The sequence below is a fragment of the Argopecten irradians genome, chromosome 4, assembly GCF_041381155.1.
Source record: "Argopecten irradians isolate NY chromosome 4, Ai_NY, whole genome shotgun sequence".
In the NCBI taxonomy this organism is placed as follows: domain Eukaryota; kingdom Metazoa; phylum Mollusca; class Bivalvia; order Pectinida; family Pectinidae; genus Argopecten; species Argopecten irradians.
Genome location: NC_091137.1, coordinates 7,774,130 through 7,801,129, shown reverse-complemented (window position 1 = coordinate 7,801,129; position 27,000 = coordinate 7,774,130). Strand labels below are relative to the sequence as shown.

General features: G+C 35.0%; 1 protein-coding gene across 2 annotated transcripts; it reads right to left on the bottom strand.

The window, feature by feature from the left end:
• Nucleotides 1-2,305: 2,305 nt before the first annotated feature.
• Nucleotides 2,306-25,463, bottom strand: LOC138320494 (CDK5 regulatory subunit-associated protein 3-like). Of its 2 annotated transcripts, none has more exons than XM_069263479.1 (15): nt 25,370-25,463; nt 21,132-21,216; nt 20,317-20,448; nt 20,004-20,104; nt 18,560-18,608; nt 18,241-18,329; nt 17,714-17,803; nt 16,164-16,300; nt 15,411-15,576; nt 14,917-15,030; nt 11,543-11,627; nt 9,866-9,960; nt 9,560-9,768; nt 7,808-7,979; nt 2,306-4,291 (listed from the first exon to the last, which is right to left on the bottom strand). In XM_069263479.1, exons 2-15 carry the CDS (start codon nt 21,199-21,201, stop codon nt 4,220-4,222), a joined length of 1,581 nt encoding a protein of 526 aa, XP_069119580.1. In that variant the 5' UTR covers nt 21,202-21,216; nt 25,370-25,463; the 3' UTR covers nt 2,306-4,219. The 2 variants fall into 2 exon arrangements, with proteins under 2 accessions (XP_069119580.1, XP_069119581.1); XM_069263480.1 differs by lacking the exon at nt 25,370-25,463 and adding an exon at nt 21,656-21,786.
• Between the last annotated feature and the right edge of the window lie 1,537 nt (nt 25,464-27,000).

Sequence of the window (27,000 nt, the reverse complement as noted above, 5' to 3'; positions counted from 1 at the left end):
CAAACACATGTGTGCTTACGCTAGTTACCTGGCTGACCACGTGCAGGTCGTGTCGAACGTCAGTCACGTGATACGATTAGGAATCCGACAAAACCCGAAGTCACTGAACATGGTGGTGATTGAAGGCGCTTTATTCAAAACCAGGAATATATGATTCCTAGATTTCGGCTCTCTTATAGGCCGACATATGCTTTTGGGGAGCTAAATCATCAAGTTACATGTCAATGTTTAAATATCAAATGTTTAAGTTACATATCGTTACAGTGAAATTAGCAGCAATACAACTTTAAGCCCACGAATCTTAAACATTTGTCTTTTAGAGCCCACTTAAATATGGCACGTCCAACCCTAAAGAAATTGCAAATTCATCTGAATCACGAGTCTTTCTCGCCTCCAAATATAGCCGTATATAAATGGAGTTACCTATATTCTATTTAAAGATTTTACATGGAGGTTGGCATTTGTACATCAATGACACATCATTAGTACAATAATTACTCAAACGATCTCAAGCTCATCTAGCCTTTTGTCTCACAGTAAGATGCGTTGTGATAGGCACATTATACACTTTAAAGCTGCTGCACTGGTTAGTTGAAACAGAACTAATATATATTTTATATCAAGTAATTTCGCAGTAAGTCGGGACCGTTCTGCCTTTTTATCACTTTATATATAAATAGATCTTGAAGTGATGCTGTATAAAAGATGATCGAATAGAGTAATAATTTAGTCTATTTTGGAACATAACTTTTCCTGTATCCTGATTGGACTAAGTGATCACGGGAGGCTCACTGTAATCTTGCTCAAATTTCAGTGTACGAGATCACTCTCATTCAACACTTCAAAGTTTGGGTATTTATCATATCGGGATACATACTCTATATCTTTAACTATTATCTTCTCAATTGACTCCTGAACTAATTATAACGATGCTTAACTTCACATGATTGTTTCTGTAGTGGAAAAAGCTATCGATGTCGTCGAGTGTTGCTTCTACTATATAAAATAAAATTGAAATATTTTGCGTATATTTCCAAACATGTGACTTTAGTGATAAGCATCATTTAAAAACTGTTTGTGTACATTTGTAACATTCGATTAGCCACTCGTTGAAATGTGATCTATGTACAGCTATTATTGTTAAGATTGTCAATACGGTATGTAAGGCTTGGTTTCTAAACTTTATTAATTCGCAGATACAGGTGTGCTTGTGATTATATACGTTATGTACAATTGTAGTGTGTCTTTGTGTGCTGGTGTATGAAAGTGTAACTTACAATCTAATATACTATTTATTGGTGCTAAATGCTTTTCTGTGACGTATTTGATGAGAGATGTTGAGACTGGTGGAGCGTAAGTTAAAACTTCTTTTGTGTTCCGAAATCCAAATTACGTTAATTACTACATCAGTAAGGCATGTTCCAAGGGTTGTTATTTTTTTATCATTTATTTAATATAATGATATCATTCATCACCTGTGAAACTGAAGTTGAAACAACACTTCCAATTATTATAATCGACAATATCGTTGGATATTTGCATCAACAAATGTAAATATTACGATTATCACATTAAATTTGTTATCTTACAAATAGCCCTTCTTCATCCCATCAACTACACTTCCTTCTATCCATAATTCATCATTTCCAAACCGTTCACAATATTGCGCAGTATAAAAATAAATTCTATGAATTCTGCTCTCAATTTTATTGTATTTAACATATGATAAACAAATATTGGTATGTATTGCATTCAGTATTGTTTGGCAATTGATGAATGTGAGGTAAAACTGTTAAATATAGAAAAATAAAAAAGATGAAAAATGTCTGAATGTACACCTTATTATGTGTGACAGCATTCCTATATGACCCTTCTCTTGAATGGAGATAGCCCTATCAACATATCTACGACTCTCTATTTACCATGTCAAATAAAAGCGGAATGAACGACTGTTGAATGATTATTATAAAGAGCCTATGTCGTGAATACACTACCACGAAAACGAAGAATACCTACATTGTATACACCAAGAACATCATCGTAACCAAACAGTGGAAACCATATAGATATTTAAAAAAAGACAACGTGCAGAGAGTACCTATAATGTACATAGGAAATACAGCCAAGTGTCGACCATCAAAGGTAAACGTCGTGTTCTCTTGTTTTACTGTTTCTCAAACCTAGTCAAACCACAATCTACTCTCTTCACGAAAAGTGAGGATCTGGCTACGACAATGAAACAAAACAAGCATTATAATAAATATGATATTATTGTGAAGCATTAAATAACTGTAACACAAAGAAAAATAGAATTTTTACAAAATTCATTTCAAAAAATGTTATTACACATAAAAACACATTGGATTAAACTTTCCCTAGCTCCAAAACTGCTTAACTTCGCCGTGAATCATCAACATTTTTCTTTTTGATCCCGTTAAATACGGAAAGTCAAGTCCTAAGGAAATTAAAAATTAATCGGAATCACGAGTCTTTCTCGCCTCTAAATATCTAAGTGGAGTTACCAATGGTTTATTTTAGATTTTTCATAGAGGTTGTCATTTGTACATCAATGACACATCATTAGTACAATAATTATTCAAACGATCTCAAGTTCAGCTAGCCTTTTGTCTTACAGTAGGATGCATTGTGATAAGCACTTTATACACTTTCAAGCAGCTGCACTGGTTATTTCAGAACTACTGCTCACATTTTATGTAACGTTATTTCAAGCAGAACTACTATACATTTGATATACCGTTCAGCCATTTTATCATTGTACATATGTATAGGTATTGAGCTGATGCTGTATAAAAGATGATCGAATAGAAGAATAATTCGGTCTAGTTTAAAACGTACCTTTTCCTGTGACTCTATAATGTTATTGATTAAATAGAAGGATCACTGTAATGAACATTTTGGTACAGAATGCAAATCAAGTTTATACAAAGATTATTTACATTATCATTTGATAAAACTTGACGAACAAATTCAGGAGTCAGTTGGTTTATTGATATAATATGTACATCTCAACAGAACAGGTCTCAGCCAAAACAAATATGTACAAATCCCTATAAATTATCTCGCGCTCATGTTCCCCACACCGTATAATTAGTATACACTTCACGTACATTCACTCCCGCAGCATAATCAAGTATCACATTTCTATAAATTAGGGCACAGCCCTAATATTATAATTAGTTGACCATTTCTTACAAACACGTTTCAAGGAATCAAATGTGTATCATTATTGTGTATAATTAATGAATATTAACGCTTTTATTGGTGGACATGTACGATACTAGATATTAATTAATTTTACTACATGGAATTCCCACTTCCTTGTCTGCACGTCATATTTCGTATATCTTACAGATAGTTTTACATTTGCCCAACCCAATCCTTTTAAATTACCGGCACTCATATGAATCATTTCATTATCACTAAAGCTGGCGATCAGCACTCGTCACGTACATATTCTCACTATCACATATGTATTTGTATGGTTGCACATGAATTTCCATCAGCTGATAGAAAACACTAGATACTAACCTGTAGGGATCAACAAAAACATGTTATACAAATCCACATGTGGTGGCGATTACTGAACGCTGACCAGTACGTTTAATCATCTTAAAATATCCATTTTTATGAGTACTTATTTACTTATTTGTATAATTTTTATCCATATTACCATGATCAAAGTTCAAACATTCGCTCACAGTCACAAATCATGCTTATTTTGATTCATACAAAATAAATTATTTTTATAAACATCAAATAATGGCCGTTTTCCTTGCATTCCTCTTGATCATGTCCCCATGTGGCTCTCGGGAGTCAAAATTACATTAGAGTTGGTGATTTTTTGCAGGTAAAACATTTTAGCTATTGCACAATTCTTTTACGATCTAAATTCAAATTTAGTAACCTGGTTATAGTACTTCTAGTAAGATTTCCCTCAAAGCTTACTGATTTCAGACTCAAAGTTACAAGTTTGTATGAAAATGCTACCCTTGCAAAAACTTAAGTAATACATAATAAACATAACACCGAATCAGTCGAAATACAGGTACAGTGTATATAAAAGTATCCAGACAGTGATTCACTTCCTCCTTATGATAACACTATGGCTCTTCATACCACCACAGTCAACAGAAAGAGTGTAAATTGTGTGAAGTGTTTCTTCGTATTTATTATATAATATGTAAATGATTTCCTGACTTCAAATCATGTTGATTTCGCCCATGATATTCACTGGTCTGTTCTTGTATTTGACAGAAATTTCGCCTTCCATCTGAAATGAAATTAACACTATATGTATAACTGGGACAAATAATGTTTTTTTCTCTCTACATTTGAAGGGATATTCCTTTGAACATCTTAGTGTAAAAATTAAACATGACGTGATACTAGAAACATTTTTACGATCGGCAGATGTACCTCTGCATGTCCCAAGGGGTTTTAGATAAACTCTAAATTGTTAAATACAGCAGAATAACTTTGATATGTTATAAAAGTTCATTAAATTTAAGATGGTTTGAGTACGATTTTGGAAAGGAAAAAGTAATAATTTACCTTATATATTAATAAAACAAAATGCACTTCCGGTTTTGATTTTTGAATGTCTGATTTTCGAAAAACCAGTTAAAATTGCTTATTTTCATGCTTTCAAAAAACAAATTAAATAACATCAATTGGAAAAACTGATCACATCAAACCATGATATAACATTTGTGGCATTGTAAGAGTTACAGAATGGAACAGGAAATGTATGTAGCATTAACAGTTACGGAATGGAACAGGAAATGTATGTAGCATTAACAGTTACGGAATGGAACAGGAAATGTAGGTAGCATTAACAGTTACGGAATGGAACAGGAAATGTATGTAGCATTAACAGTTACGGAATGGAACAGGAAATGTATGTAGCATTAACAGTTACGGAATGGAACAGGAAATGTATGTAGCATTAACAGTTACGGAATGGAACAGGAAATGTATGTAGCATTAACAGTTACGGAGTGGAACAGGAAATGTAGGTAGCATTAACAGTTACGGAATGGAACAGGAAATGTATGTAGCATTAACAGTTACGGAATGGAACAGGAAATGTAGGTAGCATTAACAGTTACGGAATGGAACAGGAAATGTAGGTAGCATTAACAGTTACGGAATGGAACAGGAAATGTATGTAGCATTAACAGTTACGGAGTGGAACAGGAAATTATGTAGCATTAACAGTTACGGAGTGGAACAGGAAATTATGTAGCATTAACAGTTACGGAATGGAACAGGAAATTATGTAGCATTAACAGTTACGGAGTGGAACAGGAAATGTATGTAGCATTAACAGTTACGGAATGGAACAGGAAATTATGTAGCATTAACAGTTACGGAGTGGAACAGGAAATGTATGTAGCATTAACAGTTACGGAATGGAACAGGAAATGTAGGTAGCATTAACAGTTACGGAATGGAACAGGAAATTATGTAGCATTAACAGTTACGGAGTGGAACAGGAAATTATGTAGCATTAACAGTTACGGAATGGAACAGGAAATTATGTAGCATTAACAGTTACGGAATGGAACAGGAAATTATGTAGCATTAACAGTTACGGAATGGAACAGGAAGTGTAGGTAGCATTAACAGTTACGGAATGGAACTGGAAATGTATGAAGTATTAACAGTTACAGAATGGAACAGGAAATGTTTGTAGCATAAACAGTTATGGAATGGAACAGGAAATGTATGAAGCATTAACAGTTACAGAATGGAACAGGAAATGTATGAAGTATTAACAGTTACAGAATGGAACAGGAAATGTTTGTAGCATAAACAGTTATGGAATGGAACAGGAAATGTATGAAGCATTAACAGTTACAGAATGGAACAGGAAATGTATGAAGTATTAACAGTTACAGAATGGAACAGGAAATGTTTGTAGCATAAACAGTTATGGAATGGAACAGGAAATGTATGAAGTATTAACAGTTACAGAATGGAACAGGAAATGTATTAAAGTATTAACAGTTACAGAATGTTTTTTGGGTTTTTTGGGTTTTTTATTTTAAGATAAGTAGTGATACTTTGGGTCAAACTCACGGATCTTTTATGACTTGATTCTCGACAAATATTTGATTACACTTGATTGTATCAATTATGTAGATGGTATGTACATGCAGTCTGTATATAAAAACTATACTTTTCACAGTTTATAGGGGAAATAACTATTTCTCATATGGTTTCATTTCGACACTCTAAAATTATTCTAATGAAGAAAGACCCTAAACTATGTTTCCCAAATTCTTTCACTATAACAACATCACATTATGGCTTTCTTGTCTAACTATATCACATACATAATAAAGCTTTGGTAAAGATCTACAAATTTTGATTTTGGGAGCAATGTCATCAATCAAGCTTTATCATGTGTATGACACAGCTCAAGCATCACTTTATTTGAAACATTACTATGAGTAATATTTCTGGGTTTGAAAATAAGAGAAATTTTTGCTAAATGCTACCAGGTTTAGGCTGATGTTCATTGGGTATCCCTGTTTTCCTCTACAACCAAAGCTTATAGAAAAACAAGAGACCTTTATCGCTCAACTGGTTTGTAATGCCAAGTAATGTTCTAAATACAGGTTCATTGTTTCATTCTGAAGGAATTCAAATATTTACCTATAATTCCTCTATTGGGCTCCATCCCTCCTGCCCCCCCCACCCCCCCACCCCGGGGTCAGAGCCAAAATTTATACAAGTTCTGTTCCCCTTCCCCCATGGCTGTTTGTGGCCAAATTTGGTCACAATCCATGCAGAACTCTAAGACAAGTAGCGATTTATAGGATTTACCTCTATTTCCCCTATTGGGCCCCACCCCTCCTGCCCCCGGAGGGTCAGAGCTAAAATATATACAAGTTCTGTTTCCCTTCGTATTTGGCCTTAATTTTTTAGGCCGAAAAATATTAACTCTGATCCCCATCAATTTCATATCAATAAATACTCTCATACTTGCCATTCATCAAAACATAATTTTTTATAACCATGTACACGATGTGTCCCACCTATGACGTCATCAAATTGATGATTTTCCTCTTCTCGCCAAATTTTGCTAGAAATTCATCATCTTAGGTTAGAAAAGGCTTGAAATGGATTTGGCCGCCACCTTGGAGCAACTTAATATTTTGCATGGATATGCGTAAATTCACGATACACAACGTGTGAAAATCTCCTTCTGCTCCACGAAGGCGGCCACATTCATTTTTAGAGAAAACCACTCAAAAAGTATGATTTTTCAAGGATTTTTGTGAAAAATGGCGGGAAACTGCATGTTGATGAGGTCATAGTGAACATAATTGGCACATGCGGGATATTTTCGAGATGTAATGTGTTAGCAAATGTATTCAGCTGTTATATGGCTAAATAATTTGTTCTTTACTGGATAATTAATTTTGAGGCCATATTCGAGTCTTAACGTACCTTCTCCTTTGGTTACAATCCGTGCAAAACTCTAGGACAAGTAGGGATTTAAAGGATTTACCTCTATTTCCCCTATTGGGCACCGCCCTTCCTGCCCCCGGGGGGTCAGAGCCAAAATTTATGCAAGTTCTGTTCCCCTTCCCCCAAGGATGTTTGTGGCCAAATTTGGTTACAATACATGCAGAACTCTATGACTAGTAGCGATTTAATAGAAATGTTGACGGACGGACGGACGACGGACGCCGCGCCAGGTGAGCTAGAAACAAACAAACAACAAAAAATAAACAAATAAATAAATAAACAACAATAAATAAACAAAAAAACAAACCTGTTTTTGCATTTCCTTTGTTCTCTGTACGATCACATTCAGTTTGGGTTCCAGTTGTCGCTGTTCCTCCATTATCTCTTTCTTCTTTACGACCATCTCCTTCTCATAGAACACCATTTTGTCAGCTAGGGACAGTGTCTGTTTGAGGGAGTCCTTCAGGCGGTCCACATACCTGTTTTCATAAATCAAGTTTTCATCAATACTTCCATATTGTCGACTATTTACAGATAAAGCATTTCTTTTATTAAATAAAGTATAATATATAGCACTACTGATAAAGTTATGAAATTCAGTTATGTACTATAATATATAGTACACTTACCTACCCTGAGCAGTTTAGGACAGAATGGTTGAATTTGTGTTATTTTCATTTAGGACAGACTTATGGCGAATATTTTCAACAAAATAAAAATTAAGTTAAAAAAATGGCGGAAATGGTGTAAGAAGGGACCAGTCCTCGAACACCTCAATAAAAAAATAAACATTGCATTATGACAAGTTTTCTGCCTATTCTGTTCCATTTAGATCTGTATTTTTCAAAACAAAAACAAAAGTTATTTTCTAAAGCAACCAACTGTTCATATTCGACAAAAAAATTAGTCAACTATTTCGTGGGTAAAACACCAGAAATCATGAATTAACACACGATTTAATGGGACGGGAAGTGAACCAAAATTGTATAATTAACATTTTTTCCGTTACTTTGACCAAAAACATATTGGACATATTTTTCTTTAATAAGAGATGTTGTGCCATCATTTTAACATAGTTAAATATTTCTAGAATATTTCTAACTTTTCATGCGATGTTGTTTATATTGTCGATCGTAAATTTTGTGATTTGCCGTCAGAAGTCGTCTGCTCATAATCAAATTACGGAACTGGTTAGGAAACTTTTCTTACTAGCAGAAGTGTCAACACATACCACAATTATCATGCACCATAAACAAAAGAATCGACTGATTTTAGAAATGAGGAGCGAAAAATAAAATAACTGTTCAAGCACTGTCCAGTTTTAGCACTGGTCAGGTGAGTCTAGACTAGTGATTCAATTATAAATTCAGTTATGTACTATAATTTATAGTACTAGACTAGTGTTTCAATTATAAATTCAGTTGTGTACTATAATATATATAGTACTAGACTAGTGATACAATTATAAATTCAGTTATGTACTATAATACATAGTACCAGACTAGTGATACAATTAAAATTCAGTTATGTACTATAATATACAGTACCAGACTAGTGATACAATTATAAATTCAGTTATGTACTATAATATATATAGTACCAGAGACTAGTGATTCAATTATAAATTCAGTTGTGTACTATAATATATAGTACTAGACTAGTGATTCAATTATAAATTCAGTTATGTACTATAATATATAGTACCAGACTAGTGATACAATTATAAATTCAGTTATATACTATAATATATATAGTACCAGAGACTAGTGATTCAATTATAAATTCAGTTGTGTACTATAATATTTAGTACTAGACTAGTGATACAATTATAAATTCAGTTGTGTACTATAACATTTGTACTAGACTAGTGATTCGATTATAAATTCAGTTAGGTATTTTATACAGGATATTTATTGATAAACATAGCATAAATAAGTTTGACTTTGGCTATACATTCTTCAAATACTTTCCTTATATTGATATTGGTTTTAATAGCATCAAATTATTTTGGATTACTTGTTTTTTTCTTCATTTTTAATAATACTACATTCCTGATTACCTTGGTGAATTCCTTATAAGCAATAAGTGGTGCATTTTGACCGAGGTAAGCTGTCCGAGGATGTCCTTGACCTTTGAGGCCATGGACATGATCTTGCTTTGCTCAATCTGTATAGACGAAGGTGCATTCTGAAACTGACTGGTACTGACAATGTCGGAGTGTCCACTAGCTTCTCTCTCAAAGGTTTGTTGGGTCAGGAAAGCTTCCAACTGGAAAAAATAAATAATAAAGAAATGATTATCTGAATATTATACAAATACTAAGTGATCTTTATATAGAGGAACCATTTAATGACTGTAGTATTACCTCCAAAAGGTCGTCGATGAACTTGGCCCGAGTGACCGGATTGTCCAGTAGGGTAAGAGCCTCCTCCCCTTTAGCCACTCCCTCCTCAGATCCATCTGTATAAAGACATCAATGGACATCAGTTTTACCTCCTACAAACATTTTGGTCAATTCAGACAAAGAGGATGAATTTGCAATGCTAAATAACTGATTTAGTGCTTTTAAGATATATATGTGAACTTGATTCAATGTTAAAAAGAGAGTGTATTTTGGTATCAAGCTTACCCTTCTTTGTATTTATTATGTTACTCTGCTCCAGTCTATATATATATACATTCACTGATAGTTAAAGACAGAGGGCTTCACCTTTAATTGGGTGTTCTACCAGTAAGGTTTCACTCCAGTCTATAAATAGAAAGCTTACCTTTATTTGGGTGTTCTACCAGTACAGTGTTGCTCCCGTCTATAAATAAAAAGCTTACCTTTATTTGGGTGTTCTACCAGTACAGTGTTGCTCCAGTCTATAAACAAAAAGCTTACCTTTATTTTGGTGTTCTACCAGTACAGTGTCTTTCCAGACTATAAATAGAAAGCTTACTTTTATTTGGGGGTTCTACCAGTACGGTGTCTTTCCAGTCTATAAATAGAAAGCTTACCTTTACTTGGGTGTTAAGCAGTATGTTGGCACTCCAGTCTATAAATAGATAGCTTACCTTTAATTGGGTGTTCTACCAGTAAGGTTTCACTCCAGTCTACATATAGAAAGCTTACCTTTATTTGGGTGTTCTACCAGTACAGTGTCGCTCCAGTCTATAAATAGATAGCTTACCTTTAATTGGGTGTTCTACCAGTACAGTGTCGCTCCAGTCTATAAATAGATAGCTTACCTTTATTTGGGTGTTCTACCAGTACAGTGTCGCTCCAGTCTATAAATAGATAGCTTACCTTTATTTGGGTGTTCTACCAGTACAGTGTCGCTCCAGTCTATAAATAGATAGCTTACCTTTATTTGGGTGTTCTACCAGTACAGTGTCGCTCCAGTCTATAAATAGAAAGCTTACTTTTATTTGGGGGTTCTACCAGTACGGTGTCTTTCCAGTCTATAAATAGAAAGCTTACCTTTACTTGGGTGTTAAGCAGTATGTTGGCACTCCAGTCTATAAATAGATAGCTTACCTTTAATTGGGTGTTCTACCAGTAAGGTTTCACTCCAGTCTACATATAGAAAGCTTACCTTTATTTGGGTGTTCTACCAGTACAGTGTCGCTCCAGTCTATAAATAGATAGCTTACCTTTAATTGGGTGTTCTACCAGTACAGTGTCGCTCCAGTCTATAAATAGATAGCTTACCTTTAATTGGGTGTTCTACCAGTACAGTGTCGCTCCAGTCTATAAATAGATAGCTTACCTTTATTTGGGTGTTCTACCAGTACAGTGTCGCTCCAGTCTATAAATAGATAGCTTACCTTTATGTGGGTGTTCTACCAGCACAGTGTCGCTCCAGTCTATAAATAGATAGCTTACCTTTAATTGGGTGTTCTACCAGTACAGTGTCGCTCCAGTCTATAAATAGATAGCTTACCTTTATTTGGGTGTTCTACCAGTACAGTGTCGCTCCAGTCTATAAATAGATAGCTTACCTTTATTTGGGTGTTCTACCAGTACAGTGTTGCTCCAGTCTATAAATAGATAGCTTACCTTTATTTGGGTGTTCTACCAGTACAGTGTCGCTCCAGTCTATACCATTGCTATCACTATCAGGCTCTACCGGTTTATCCTGATTCTGTGGGTAAACAAGAGGCCCATGGGCCTTAATGGTCATCTGACTCATGGCACAAAACAACAAAGTCACAGTATAAAGTAGTGGTTAATAATTAATATAAGCAATACAAGGAACTCCTTTGTTGAATATGTGAGTTTCTGAAATAGGTAAAGGTCATTTGTTGAACAAACTTGGTAGCCCTTCATCCATATATAGTTGTAACCCATTCCAGGATTAAGGAGGAGTAAGATTTTAAAGCCAAATTTCAGCAAAGCTCCCATTTTAGACCCCCGCGGCTCCATCCCCATGTTTGCATGTTGTTTGCCATCCCTTGAAACCCCTATAGATCAATTTTCGTTGAGATCAGAGACCGAAACCTGAAAAGAGGAAGTTGAAGTTCCCCCTTCTGAACCCCACCCGTCTGTCCCCAGGGGTCAGACCTAACTCGTTCATGAAAAATATGATTGTCCTTCCCCAATGATGTTTCACACCAAATATGGATGAAATCCATCCAAGGATGAAGGAGGAATAGGATTTTAAAGCTTAAAATAACAAAATTTGCCCTTTTGGGGCCTCACCCCTCAGCCCCTAGGGGTCGGACCAGGCTCATTTATACAAATTATGATTATCCTTCTATAATGATGTTTCATACCAAATAAGGATGAAATCAATCCAAGGATGGAAGAGGAGTAGGATTTTAAAGCTTAAATTAAGAAAATTTGCCCTTTTGGGGCCCCACCCCTCAGCCCCTAGGGGTCGGACCAGGCTCATTTAAATAAAATATTATTGTCCTTCCCAAATGATGTTTCATACCAAATATGGATGAAATCAATCCAAGGATGGAAGAGGAGTAGGATTTTAAAGCTTAAAATAAGAAAATTTGCCCTTTTTAGGGCCCCACCCCTCAGCCCGTAGGGGTCGGACCAAGCTCATTTATATAAAATAGTATTTTCCTTCCCAAATGATGTTTCATGCCAAATATGGATGAAATCCATCCAAGGATGAAGGAGGAGTAGGATTTTAAAGCTTAAAATAAGAAAACTTGTCCTTTTTTGGGTCCCACCCCTCAGCCCGTAGGGGTCGGACCAGGCTCATTTATATCAAATATGATTGTCTTTCCCCAATAATGTTTCATACCAAATATGGATGAAATCCATCCAAGGATGAAGGAGGAGTAGGATTTTAAAAATAAAATTACGAAAATTTGCCCTTTTGGGGCCCTGCCCCTCTGCCCCTAGGGGTCGGACCTATCTCATTTATATAAAATATGATTGTACTCCCCCAATGATGTTTCACACCAAATATGGATGAAATCCATCCAAGGATGAAGGAGGAGTAGGATTTTAAAGCTTAAAATAACAAAATTTGCCCTTTTGGGGCCTCACCCCTCAGCCCCTAGGGGTCGGACCAGGCTCATTTATATAAATTATGATTGTCCTTCCCCAATGATGTTTCATACCAAATAAGGATGAAATCAATCCAAGGATGGAAGAGGAGTAGGATTTTAAAGCTTAAATTAAGAAAATTTGCCCTTTTGGGGCCCCACCCCTCAGCCCCTAGGGGTCGGACCACAGGTGTTCGTTTCTAATATAAGTATAAGTATAATACTGGGTCAAGGTCTATAACTCGGCCGGCCATATAACACTACCCAATTTCAGAAAAAGTATGATTATTATCCAACCGTATAGGATATAATAATAGAAATACTCTCAATCGACAGCCAGATAATTTATCTTTAATTTGGTATATGATACAATATATATCATGCTGTATAAATGTCACTAGGTATCCAGAAACATCGGAAAACAGCCAGATTTCAACTGGTCGGACACTGTGGTGTCCTCCGATAAACACGCTAGGGCTCTAATGGGTAGTTCAAAAACCACTGCATGTCAACACTTCAGCTTCATAGGAATTAAAGTTTGGTAAAAAACAAACTTGTTTATCTATGTACCATCCATTTGCGCAATACAGCCTTTTGAAATTTCCGATTGAAAAAATGTGTGTCTCTAGCCGTCATGTTGATATGTGTGTAGTACATTTGTTTTCTCGGCGTTGATTGGTCAATTAATTTTCGAGAGCCAATCAACGCCGACAAAACAAATCTACTGCACACATACTTACATGGCAGCTAGAGACATAATTTTTTTCAATCGGAAATTTCAAAGGGCTACGTTAGGCAAATGGATGGTATTTATCCAGGGATTTACTAACCGGTAAGTTTGTTTTCTACCAAACTTTCATTCTTATGACGCTGAAGTGTTGACATGCAGTGGTTTTTGAGCTACCCATTAGAGCCCTGGCGTGTTCATCGGAGGACACCACAGTGTCCGACCAGTTGAAATCTGGCTGTTTTCCGATGTTTTTGGATACCTAGTGACATTTATACGGCATGATATATATTGTATCATATACCAAAATAAAGATAAATTATCTGGCTGTCGATTGAGAGTATTCCTATTATTATATCCTATACGGTTGGTTAATAATCATACTTTTTCTGAAATTGGGTAGTGTTATATGGCCGGCCGAGTTATAGACCTTGACCCAGTATTATACTTATACTTATATTAGAAACGAACACCTGTGGTCGGACCAGGCTCATTTATATAAAATATTATTGTCCTTCCCAAATGATGTTTCATACCAAATATGGATGAAATCAATCCAAGGATGGAAGAGGAGTAGGATTTTAAAGCTTAAATTAAGAAAATTTGCCCTTTTGGGGCCCCAATCCTCAGCCCCTAGGGGTCGGATCAGGCTCATTTATATAAAATATTATTGTCCTTCCCCAATGATGTTTCACACCAAATATGGATGTAATCTACTTAAGGGGTAAGGAGGAGTAGGCTTTTGTATAAAAAGTCTTACGCACGACGCACGACGACGGACAAAACATGATGACAATAGGTCATCCTGACCTTCGGTCAGATGACCTCAAAAATACCTTGATACTTACATTCTATGATAGTGAGCTAGAGTTGATAACATTAACATTTTAAATTTAAATAACTGACTATCACCACAAATATCTCATTTAAAGCCTTATGATAAGCAACAAGATAATTCAAGGAATTCCCATTTTATTTGCCCACAACACATATCATGGGTCAAGTACAATGGTGAACTTAGCCTCAAGTACCCCACAACACATCCACTAACCATATTTGTTTAAGTTTCTCTTACACTTTTTAGAGAGCAGAACTGAAAACATTGCAGATAAAACGGATACATGAACTATTCCAAAATAATATCCCCTGTTTTGGTGAAACAGGGGACTAAAATTACAACTTTTACCCAGAACCATTACCTGGTCATCTGTCTCTGTTCCACCTTGTTCAATGGTGATTTCAGAAATGTCAAAGTTGATGTCATCTCCAAAGTCAATGTCTGCCTCCATATCTGCTCCAATATCCCAATCAATCTGTTCACATGCATAAAATATAATTATCAAAATAAAATCTCCAATCCTAAAATTCTGAATCTCTGAAAACATTAGATGAGTAAGCTAACTGTTACTCAATCTAAGCACTAGAAGGTGTTTGCAGTGAAAGTGTTCTGGTAATTAATTTGCTAAAATAAGATTTCTGCAATTAAAATGGATTATCTCCCGTACCATGAGGATGCCAGGAGACTGTTAAAATTCTTGACGTGAGAAAATCTTATCATCTCCAAATAAAGATATTGATGTTTACAGAGAAAACAAAGAAGCTGCTGTACAATCTATAGATGTCCTAGCAGCTGTGAAATTTAGATTTCGTTTTCATGAAGAACTAATCTCCTCTCTGTTGTTTGTAAACTGACGTTTTCAGCACTGCCAACTTGGTCCTGTTCATCATCCAGGTTGATCAGTATTGCAGCCTCCACCACCTTCTCTGGCTTGGTACCAGTCTTCCATTCGTATGTGGTAGTATCGCCATGGCTTTGGACATATTTCAACATGGTCAAACATGTCTTCTGGTGCTTTTGGCTTCAAACAAAGGACAATTGGGATTATTGCAGACCATTTCAACAGTACCAAAGAAAAACTAACAGCTAGCATATGTATGTTACTTTTTCCTTTAACTAGCCTTTCTTGTGTAAATCAATTCAATTAAAACACACATGTTATTCGTTGTTGCTATAGTCTGGATATGATAAAACCTACATTGGGTTGTTTGGTAGAGAAAGTGTAGAATTACCAATCAAATGTATGCTATCGGCAATTTGAACATAAACATTGGTATGTATAAACTGCGCTCTACCTATCAGAAGAAATGCAATTAATGTAACAGAGCCAAGAAAATCTTCTTTTGAAGTAGGTCAAAGGTCAAAGTATAGGACATTATTGTAACCTACATTTTTACTGAACATACTCCCCTACCATGGTGATCGGACTTCTTGCAAAGTTTAAAATGCAAGTGACAGACGATTGACATAATGGTTCATTTAAATTTTATATAAGCCCCTTCACAGGCTATTGGAACTATAACATCCTAATTTACAGATAAAAGAAATTCCACAGCTTTAATGTTGCTAAAATTATCACTTTATATATCATAACTCTCATTTCAGTACCTGTTCATTACAAAGTTTACAAATTCTCCATAAAATTCCACTGCCTCCTGTAGATCCTTTGCTGTATCTGCAATCTTATTGAAAGTCATCGGAAGGTCTTTTACAAGGGCAGATAACTCTGACTTTATCTTATTTCCCTGAAAACACAAAATGAAAAGGATAATTACAAATTTATCTAAGAGACGTTTGTTATATTGAAAAATATCAGAAAGTGGAGTTTTGGCTTCATTAGTTTATAATATACAATCAATGAAGATCCTGACATGTTTATGAGTTCCCTGACCTGAGAAATAGTTTATAATATACAATCAATGAAGATCCTGACATGTTTATGAGTTCCCTGACCTGAGAAATAGTTTATAATATACAATCAATGAAGATCCTGACATGTTTATGAGTTCCCTGACCTGAGAAATATTTATAATATACAATCAATGAAGATCCTGACATGTTTATGAGTTCCCTGACCTGAGAAATAGTTTATAATATACAATCAATGAAGATCCTGACATGTTTATGAGTTCCCTGACCTGAGAAATAGTTTATAATATACAATCAATGAAGATCCTGACATGTTTATGAGTTCCCTGACCTGAGAAATAGTTTATAATATACAATCAATGAAGATCCTGCCATGTTTATGAGTTCCTTGACCTGAGAAATAGTTTATAATATACAATCAATGAAGATCCTGACATGTTTATGAGTTCCCTGACCTGAGAAATAGTTTATAATATACAATCAATGAAGATCCTGACATGTTTATGAGTTCCCTGACCTGAGAAATAGTTATAATATACAATCAATGAAGATCCTGACATGTTTATGAGTTCCATGACCTGAGAAATAGTTTATAATATACAATCAATGAAGATCCTGACATGTTGATGAGTTCCCTGACCTGAGAAATAGTTTATAATATACAATCAATGAAGATCCTGACATGTTTATGAGTTCCCTGACCTGAGAAATAGTTTATAATATACAATCAATGAAGATCCTGACGTGTTTATGAGTTCCCTGACCTGAGAAATAGTTTATAATATACAATCAATGAAGATCCTGACTGTTTATGAGTTCCCTGACCTGAGAAATAGTTTATAATATACAATCAATGAAGATCCTGACATGTTTATGAGTTCCCTGACCTGAGAAATAGTTTATAATATACAATCAATGAAGATCCTGACATGTTTATGAGTTCCCTGACCTGAGAAATAGTTTATAATATACAATCAATGAAGATCCTGACGTGTTTATGAGTTCCCTGACCTGAGAAATAGTTTATAATATACAATCAATGAAGATCCTGACATGTTTATGAGTTCCCTGACCTGAGAAATAGTTTATAATATACAATCAATGAAGATCCTGACATGTTTATGAGTTCCCTGAGAAAAACTATCAACAAAGCCCTTGTAACAGCCAACTTCCAATTCATCACAATTGTAAGGTTTGTTGTAGAATGTCCAACACCTTGACACTTGATGAAGCCTTTAAAAAATTACATCTTTTTGTGAACTCAGATGTAGTGATCTAAAATCACTTGCCTCGATACCCAGTTCTTTACACCGGGAGCTGTATTTTTTCCGTAGCTCTGCTGCTTTGTTTACATAGTCAGCTTCTTTTATATCACACTCCTACAATAAACAAACCATATTAATCCTTGGTACATCATATAACAACAAACCAGTTTAAGGTGTTTGCCTCCCTATAAAAAGATGTTCAATTGTTCATTATAAATACCATATTAACAATGTCTTTATTGTCTTTGTGTTCCTGTTTCTTGGAATCATCATTGTTGTCTATTTCGCCACATTTATTTTCAGTTTTTCTTTACTTACTACATGTGTTTGTTTCCTCATTTTAATTTTCATAATTCCAGAATTTTTTTTTTATTCTTCACAGCACTAAAATAATTTCATAGAGGTGTATGTGTTTAGATCCTTACAGAACTGACAAACGTTATAACTAATGGATGTTAATATATTCACTTCTTCAACTTTGATAAACAGTTCTTGTACAGGTATAACAATAACTTAGATAAATTAATTAGGTACTAGATCATATATCTCACCTTCTGAACTTGTTGACATTTCGCTATCTGTTTCTTTAAGGCAGGGACTTCATAATTGACATTACGCCCGATCATTTGGGCAGTCTCCCCTAGAAAAAGAAATACAAACAATATCATTAGGTACACACAATCAAAATTACCATACTTCCTGATAATTATGTGTATCATTGGGATTTTTTGTTTTATTTTGCAGTGAGGAGTATTCTTTAATTGGTGGTGGTGGGGGGTCATATAAAATATATGACTGAAAAAACTACAGAAATTAAATATCTAAATTCCAAAAATGTATTTTGTTTCCTTGATAACAGATTCTACTTACCTAAATATACCCCATCTTTTTCATACAGTTTGATGATCTCAACCCAATCCTGAAAAAATTAATGCAAAAGAAGAATATTTAACTTTGACCTCCAACACAAGTAAACAATATTTACGGTAAACCTTCGGTTAGTTCGAACAAAATTAAATAAATATTGATGGACCAGTTCGAATTATCCGAAATTAAGCTTCAGGAAAAAATTGTGAGTTCGAACTATCCAAGTTGAAATCGGTAAAAACCAGTTTTGTAAGGCAGAAAATCTATAGGGAAAGTATTTAGCTTCCTGAAGATATTTTATTCAACCATTTTCTCGTAAACATGAGCATTTAATTGGTGAATTTATAATTAATTGCGTAGCAGGACCCGCGTGCATATGTGCACGTGGACAAGGCCCCAAACAGCACCGTTCACAATCGCGGCCTATAATTTACAGCGACGTCCATTTACTGAGATAGAAACTTTATCTAAACCACAGAAAATCTAGTTAGATCTTTGTTATATTTCGTCACAAACGTAAATTTATTTATTTACTTTTTAAGTTAAAGAAAATCCGTTTGCATTTACGAAACTGCTGTTGAAAATATTTGTTTACATTCATTTCGTAAAATTAGGTCACAAGCGCACTGTGACTGTCAGATTGTCCAAAACTCGATTGCATATTGTCTGCTTCTAAAATTACGTAACTAGTTTTAACCTGATGAAAAGCTACGTATGTATTGTTCAATTACCCAACACGTGGATTGTTTGGGCTGGAGCTGAATGATTAATCACACTCACTTGCTGTGACCCAGGAGCGACTGGGTTTTGATGCTCGCTGTGACACCTCGTAACTGGCCTGTCCAAGCCAGCGTGAGGCACGTGTTTACAGGTAATTTAACACCTTGATTGGCTGATTAAAGATAGATTGAATGCATATTTTAATGTCGACTTAAACTGATATCCGTATCTAGATTGGACTTAACAAACATTGGCGGTTTCTTCCACGTGTTTCCATCAGGTACAGCGAATTTAAATATACATTGTCGGGGCCTAAGATTAAACATTTGGCCTTGCTGCTTTGTGTACGATATATCGGCATAAATAATTTGTATTTATGGCTTAAAATGTTCATTACTTATCTGTCGTATGGTCATTATAATGATCATTTATACAATCTTTATTCCAAACATCAAAACTGTTGCAATATGCAAAATATATCGCCATTTTTAGGGACCCCATTGCGGCGGTTTGCCGACAAAAATCTTACTTTTACGTTCATAATTTGATGTGTTCGAACTATTCGAAATAGGATTGATTATAAAAAGTCAGTGTTCGAACTATCACTAGCTAAAAAATTACCGTTTTTCTGGAAAAAATTGTGTGTTCGAACTATCCGGCGGTTCGAATTAACCTGAGGTTTACCGTAAGCATGATGTCTGTAATAACTTTGATTAATTTCTGGTACCTTCATTTTTTGTGATGAATATTGTCCAAACATATTCTTCTTCCCGGAGTCACTATCTTTCAGAATTTCTACAATCTTCACACAGTGAAAGTAGTTAACGTCTGTCAAATACAACAAGAAGCCAACAATTAAAATTAACAATATCCCAATCACTAATCTAGGTCAAAATAGCAATTGATAAAAATATGAAACTCTTTTTAAAAAGTGAGAATAATCCAATAAATTATAGCAATTCGAAAAGAGCGTTGATATTTATTAAGTATTTCATTAAAAACCAAAGCAGTAATGATAAGTGATTTTGATGATAACTGACATGTTCCCTCCAAAAGATTTGCTATTTCCTCAATGGCCGGCATATCCTCTATTGCTTTATTTATCTTCTTCCTTATAACTGACATTGATGTGTGCCATTCTTTGTCACAATGTCGACGATTAATCAGCCAATCTAAAAACAATAAAAAAACAACATTTCTTGCCTTCATATGACATAGACAGACAGTCAAATTATTCTCTTGCTTTTAAAGCCTAAGACATTCAGTACAGTATGTCACTCTCCCTGGGTATCATACAGAATACCCTTTGGCCAGTGAAGGTGGTAAAACCATAATTATACAATTTACACAAGTAAATTCTTATTTGTTTTAACATTACTTTAGTTCCACATCAGCATTTAATATTTTTTTTTTGGTAAAACTTCAATTGCAAGCATAAGAAGCATTATATCATAGAGATTTCAAAGATAATCACAATGTGAAAAAATCTAAAATCTGCTAATCTGATTAAATTGTTTATTGATATTTAACAATAACATTTTGATGAGTCATACAGGGAAAACATGGGTAGATGGGCCATCTAAGTGGGTCCCATCATTTATAGGGCTACCTACCTGCAAATCACAAGCGCAGGATCTGATTTCTTTAAAGACCTTACCACATTAGTCAAATAAATTTACTCCAGCTACAATGACTTCAGCTTTTTAAATTGTCACTTTTTGTTTGGGAAACTTAAATCAGTATTATTCATTTCTCTTTAGATTGTGGTTATATCTTTTTTACAGTCAGGTTAGTGGCTTGAAGTCATGTACATTGTATAAATAGTGCAATATATAGAACATATGGATCTACTTACCCAATAATTTGTTAAAATGTATATCAATTGGAATGTTCTCTGCAGATGTTTGGCTTTGTATGGTTGCCATTTCAATTGGTGAAACCTAAATTAAAGAAGTAATGAATGAAATGTTATTGAGAATACTTGTTGGCAGTAAATAACGGATACATTGATGTAAATATCTCATTGAAATCCCAAAACATTGTATACATATTTGCTGGAATTTTTTCATGATTCAGAAGAATGTTGTTAACCATACAGAAATAAGACTATATGAGATTGGCAGAAACTTGTGATTAAAACTCTATTACTAATGGGTCCCACTTTTTAAAGAAGCAAAAATAGTCAACATTGTAATGTCATTGCAGACAACAGCATGTGACTACCATAACTACCAATGTGACGACTTTATGAACTAAATACACATATACATGTATTGTTACTTTAAGCCAAGTCAACCTCTTTTTTTAAATTTTCATTTAACATAGGTTTTTTGTCAATTCTCATTGAAATATTGGAATAAGTTAGGTAATTATAATTACAGGATGAATGATTGTAGTTTTCTAGGGAAGAGCTGTTTAAATGAAAACAACAGCCTAACTGGCCCAATTAAACGTCACATCTCAAGCCCTAATAACATGCATCTGTGTCCCCCATCTTTTCATTTGGCGTGATATTATCTATCAGGCTCTGAAAGGAGGATGGGGCTAGCGCTGTTCAATCTGACTCTTTGCACCATCTACATGTATGTAAGAGGAAAACATTCAAATTCGGAGGTTCATTGTATACATGTATATTATATATATATACCTATACATTGTAATAGAAAAAGTATTGCAGTTATTGACAAATGGGCCAGATGGAAAGATAATCAACATCTAATATGGTACCAGGCAATGAACTTTATATGAGCTAACATATACAACTGAAATCACTAATTAATAAGCTTACAGACAATACTGTTTATATATTGTACATTTTTACTTGACCATATGCATATGCGAGATGAGTCTTTGACTCAATATAGTTTTATCAAGTCAAAATAAAGTCAATTATTATTATATACAATATGCAATAAAAATATCAAATTATCATTTTGAAATCCATTATAAAATCTTCAATATATATTTGATATGCATGTATATATATATGCTGTTTACAATAGAACATCCATAAACAGTAACATAATGAATCATGTTGCACCATGCAAACATTTTAGTGTATGCAAAGATTTATAAGTGAGAAGGATTTGTCACTGTCTCTTTACACTACTAAACACCACACGCAAGGATTTATAAGTGAGAAGATCTTTTTTTTGTATTTATTTCATTTTTCCAAATTTTTATCAGACAGAGTTATAAAACATATAAACAAGATACAACTTTCATTCCTAACACATATTATGCATGTATTTTGTTTTAAAATGAGACATGGACTCATACCAGTGAGAAGGATTTGTCACTGTCTCTTTACACTACTAAACACTGCACGAGACACTAATATGAACCGGGAATAAAAACCATTTTTCTCAACAAATGCTTGTCTTATCTTGTCAAACGAAACACCAATGTAAAGTTAATGAAATTTTACAATGTCTAGTACTTGCTTTAAGGACAGAAGATTTCGAAGAAATGTCTTAAATTTTCTTTAAATAAAGAAGATGACAGCTCATGAAATGACAGTACGCTTCAGAAAGTAAAACAGTAACTCTTGCACCCACAAGCTACATCAAAGGCATGCGCTGGCGGATATCAAAGAAAATAATTTTACGCCCAACGTCACGGTCTGTGCACAAACACAAAGGCTCCTGCGTTGTACTTGCCCCAAATCCAGTGTGACTTATCCTTCTCATATACGTCCTTGACCATGCAAGACGCCTATGAACCTTCATCTTTATCATGTTTTTTTAACTTATCTACTTTTATCTATGCCAGCACCAGAGAAAAAATGCACTGTATATAACCCCCTCCCCTCACGCCACTGAGCCGAATATCGCCTCGTCTATAATCGTCACTATTGACGGATGGCATATATCTAAAGAAAAGGAACCAGGAATAAAAACCATTTTTCTCAACAAATACTTGTCTTATCGAGTCAATCGAAACACCAATGGAAAGACTATTAAATTTCACAATGTTTAGTAATTGCTTTAAGGACAGAAAATTTAGAAGAAATGTCTTAAAATTTCGTGTAAACAGTCCTGCATTTCAGTACATTTTGTACTACTATAGTCCTGCATTTGAGTAATTATTTAGTTACATCAATGCAGAATTCTGAAAATGAAAATGAAAGGAATGTGCCAAACCTGTTTATATGTCACAATGACAAAACAAAAAACTGCTGTGGTTATTATAAGAGCGCAGCTCTCTGCGAGGCCGAAGGCCGCGTAGAGCAAAGCCCTACGAACCATACCATCTGTGGGAGTATTTAGATTCCAATACATTCCAGTATCCCTTGGACTTTGAAATTGTGTCCCGTAGGAAAAGTCTCGCGCCTCCATGTAGGCAGCCATGTTTTAATTCTCGTTATCAGCACGACGAGAATTGAAATTTTTGTACTAGACTAAATGTGTTATCGGTTTACGCTTTAAAATTGCCATAAGTAGTTTTGATTTATACTCATACGAGGACTACACAATAAATGTACTGGTCCAATATGTACTGTGTATGTTCTCAAGCACACAGCATCGTCAGCAGTGATGTCACAAAACGTGACGCCAAATATGACGGCACAGATTCGCGCGTATATTTTTGATAGCATAGCATATTGCCAAGTTTTCTCTGCATCTGATAAAAAACAAGATTGAAATATACTCAACTATTCCATTTGGATTATTTTGAAATCTTTCTATAGTACATGTACGTGCACACAGAGACCTGGCACGATTTTTTTTTAAACTAACAGTATACATATATATATATTATAGTATCAAGGGGATGAACTCGGCGGTCTAGAAAAACTGACCTATTTATTTAAAACCGTGATTATTTTAATAAATGGGTTCTATACAACATTGACGGATATCATACCTTAAAGAGAAATAATTTATGTTTCCATTGAGTGCTTGATGAATAAAATTGGCCAAGTATTGACGAAGTTATAGCTTGATGAATCGGTAAATTTACGAAAAAATTGCTAGGTAGACATTTCCCTGTCCGGTCGAAATGTCGTCTCGGCTCTAATGGGTACCTCAAAAACCAAGCCAAAATCACAAAATCTACGCTTGTGGTGGTAAACAGTACCCATAACTGTATTCATCCACAATCTCCTTGGAGGTGTCATGACCCGTACTTTGTTGAAACCCCATTTAAACATCGTGTAGCTCACTTACTTTAACCGTGACCGCCATGTTCATTTGTTTTTCGGAACGCTTCTCGAGTTTACCCACAAGCACAACACTACATAATTTGCATAATGTAGTCACGATATGTAAAGTCGAGGAGCGTTCCGAGAGAAAAATGAACATGGCGGTGACGGTTAAAGTAAGTGAGCTACACGATGTTTAAATGGAGTTTCTACAAAATACGGGTCACGACACCTCCAAAGGAGATTGTGGATGAACACAGTTATGGGTACTGTTTACCACCACAAGCGTAGATTTTGTGATTTTGGCTTGGTTTTTGAGGTACCCATTAGAGCCGAGACGACATTTTGACCGGACAGGGAAATGTCTACCTAGCATATTTGACGTAAATTTCCTGATTCATCAAGCCATAACTTTGTCAATACTTGGCCAATTTTGTTCATCAAGCACTCAATGGAAAGATAAATTATTTCTCTTTAAGGTAAGATATCCGTCAATGTTGTATAGAACCAATTTATTAAAATAATCACGGTTTTAAAAAAAATAGGTCCGTTTTTTTCGACCGCCGAGTTCATCCCCTTGATACTATTATATATATATATGTATACTATTGGTTAAAAATTTTCGTGCCAGGTCCCTGTGAACGTGCATGTCAATAAAATATATTTCATTGTTAATCTCGTAGAAAAAAATAGACAATATAAAGATATGATGTTACATCTTTTACATGTAGCTGCGCTTTTCTGAGGCTTTGCCTTAAATTCATATTAAATTTTGACAGCTGTCTGCTGAGAACGGTCTGCTGACAGCTGTCCATGCCCATTACCCATATTTAAGGGCCCGGCAGTCGCTGCAGGAATGTCCTTACATATCAAAACGAGAATAAGTTTTTGCACAAATATAAAGCTGACTGAAATATAGTATACATATCAAACTAAAGAGACATACTTACAAAAGACTCCTTGTATTTCACAACCAGATGTTGAGTTTTCAACGTGGTGTTTACCTTTGACTATTTTACCTCCGTAATGAAGAACTCTCACCTTCGGCGCATTCGAGTTGAACGATTGCATTCGCAATGTATAAGCGTGTCAAATGCACAGGAAAAAAATATTCAGGATTTTAAAAAAAATGTCTTCATTAATATAACCAACATTTAGAGACTATGTCTAAATAAGATAATTATAAGAACTGGCTTGTCGGCAAAATAAACACTGAAAGGACTCCATCCAATATAACGTTATATACATGTAAGCTAAGACTTATGTTTAAAGGTCTACAAAAGTTCGATTAATTCAAATTAATGAGCAAATATACAATACAAAAGAAAATACAAAAGATATCACAGATAATGATGGCTGAGTTGTTCAAAGGATGATTAACTTAATCACATGATTAGTGAAATGTCCCTTTCTCATTTGCCGCTGTACAATTCGTGATTAAATTTACTATTGTTACAGGAGAGGAGAAAATGTAGCGGCCAGACCGGGATTCGAACCCGGGACCCTCAGAATACTAGCCGAGTGCTCTACCGACTGAGCTACCTGGTCACCGATGATCGACCCAGTCCAATCCCGCTACACTCCTCCCTCCTTTCTCGAAGTCTTCGCCCTCGAAGACACACGAGACCCTTCCAAACACCACCACCACCGTGGGTTATTTAGTTGGGCGCCAATTCTGTAACAGGAGAGGAGAAAATGTAGCGGCCAGACCGGGATTCGAACCTCAGAATACTAGCCGAGTGCTCTACCGACTGAGCTACCTGGTCACCGATGATCGACCCAGTCCAATCCCGCTACACTATCATCAGTAAGTAAATAAGAAAATGGTATTCTTCGGGATTTTTTTTTAAATTAATTTATCTTGATTTGTGATTAGCCTAACCATTTTTTAAACAACTGGGTCTTGGTGACCTCTTGTTAACGATTTCAAAAAGCAACCTCACTGGTCATATATCCTAACAGTCATTTCACATCGGTAGAGGATCAGATCCAGATTTTTTAATGTGATTAAAAGATTACATAGTCATGGTATATAAAACGTAAAGCAAATTCGTAAATCCTTCTTCTTCTTATTGGTGCCACGAATCCATCGATGACGATGATTATTGTGTGGATTAGCAGGGGCGTGGTTAAAAAAAGAATGAAAATCATTTACAGTACGTGATTGTGAAGGTGCAGGTTATTTTTTTCAGTTTATAGTTGTAAGATAAACATATGGTAGAGCTTAGAGAGTGGGGTTTAGGTCTTCCAGTCCTGTTTTTAGGATATGTGACTTGAAGACCTCTAGTGTAGTGCTTTGTACTGTAGCCACCGGGAGAATGTTCCATTGTTTCATTGTGTGTATGAAAAATGAATGTTTGAATATGGCCTTGGTGGCATGCCGCTACGTACGTCTATAGATATGTATATAGTAAATGGGTGTGATTGACTGTTCCTGTAGTCTATCGTATGAAGAATTTGACTATTTTGCCACATGATGGTGTATGGTTTTATAAAATAATATTAATCGTGTTCTTGTTCTGCGTGTTTGCAATGATACGGGGCGCCGATTGGGACTTTATCTTTTTGTAAATTAATAAAA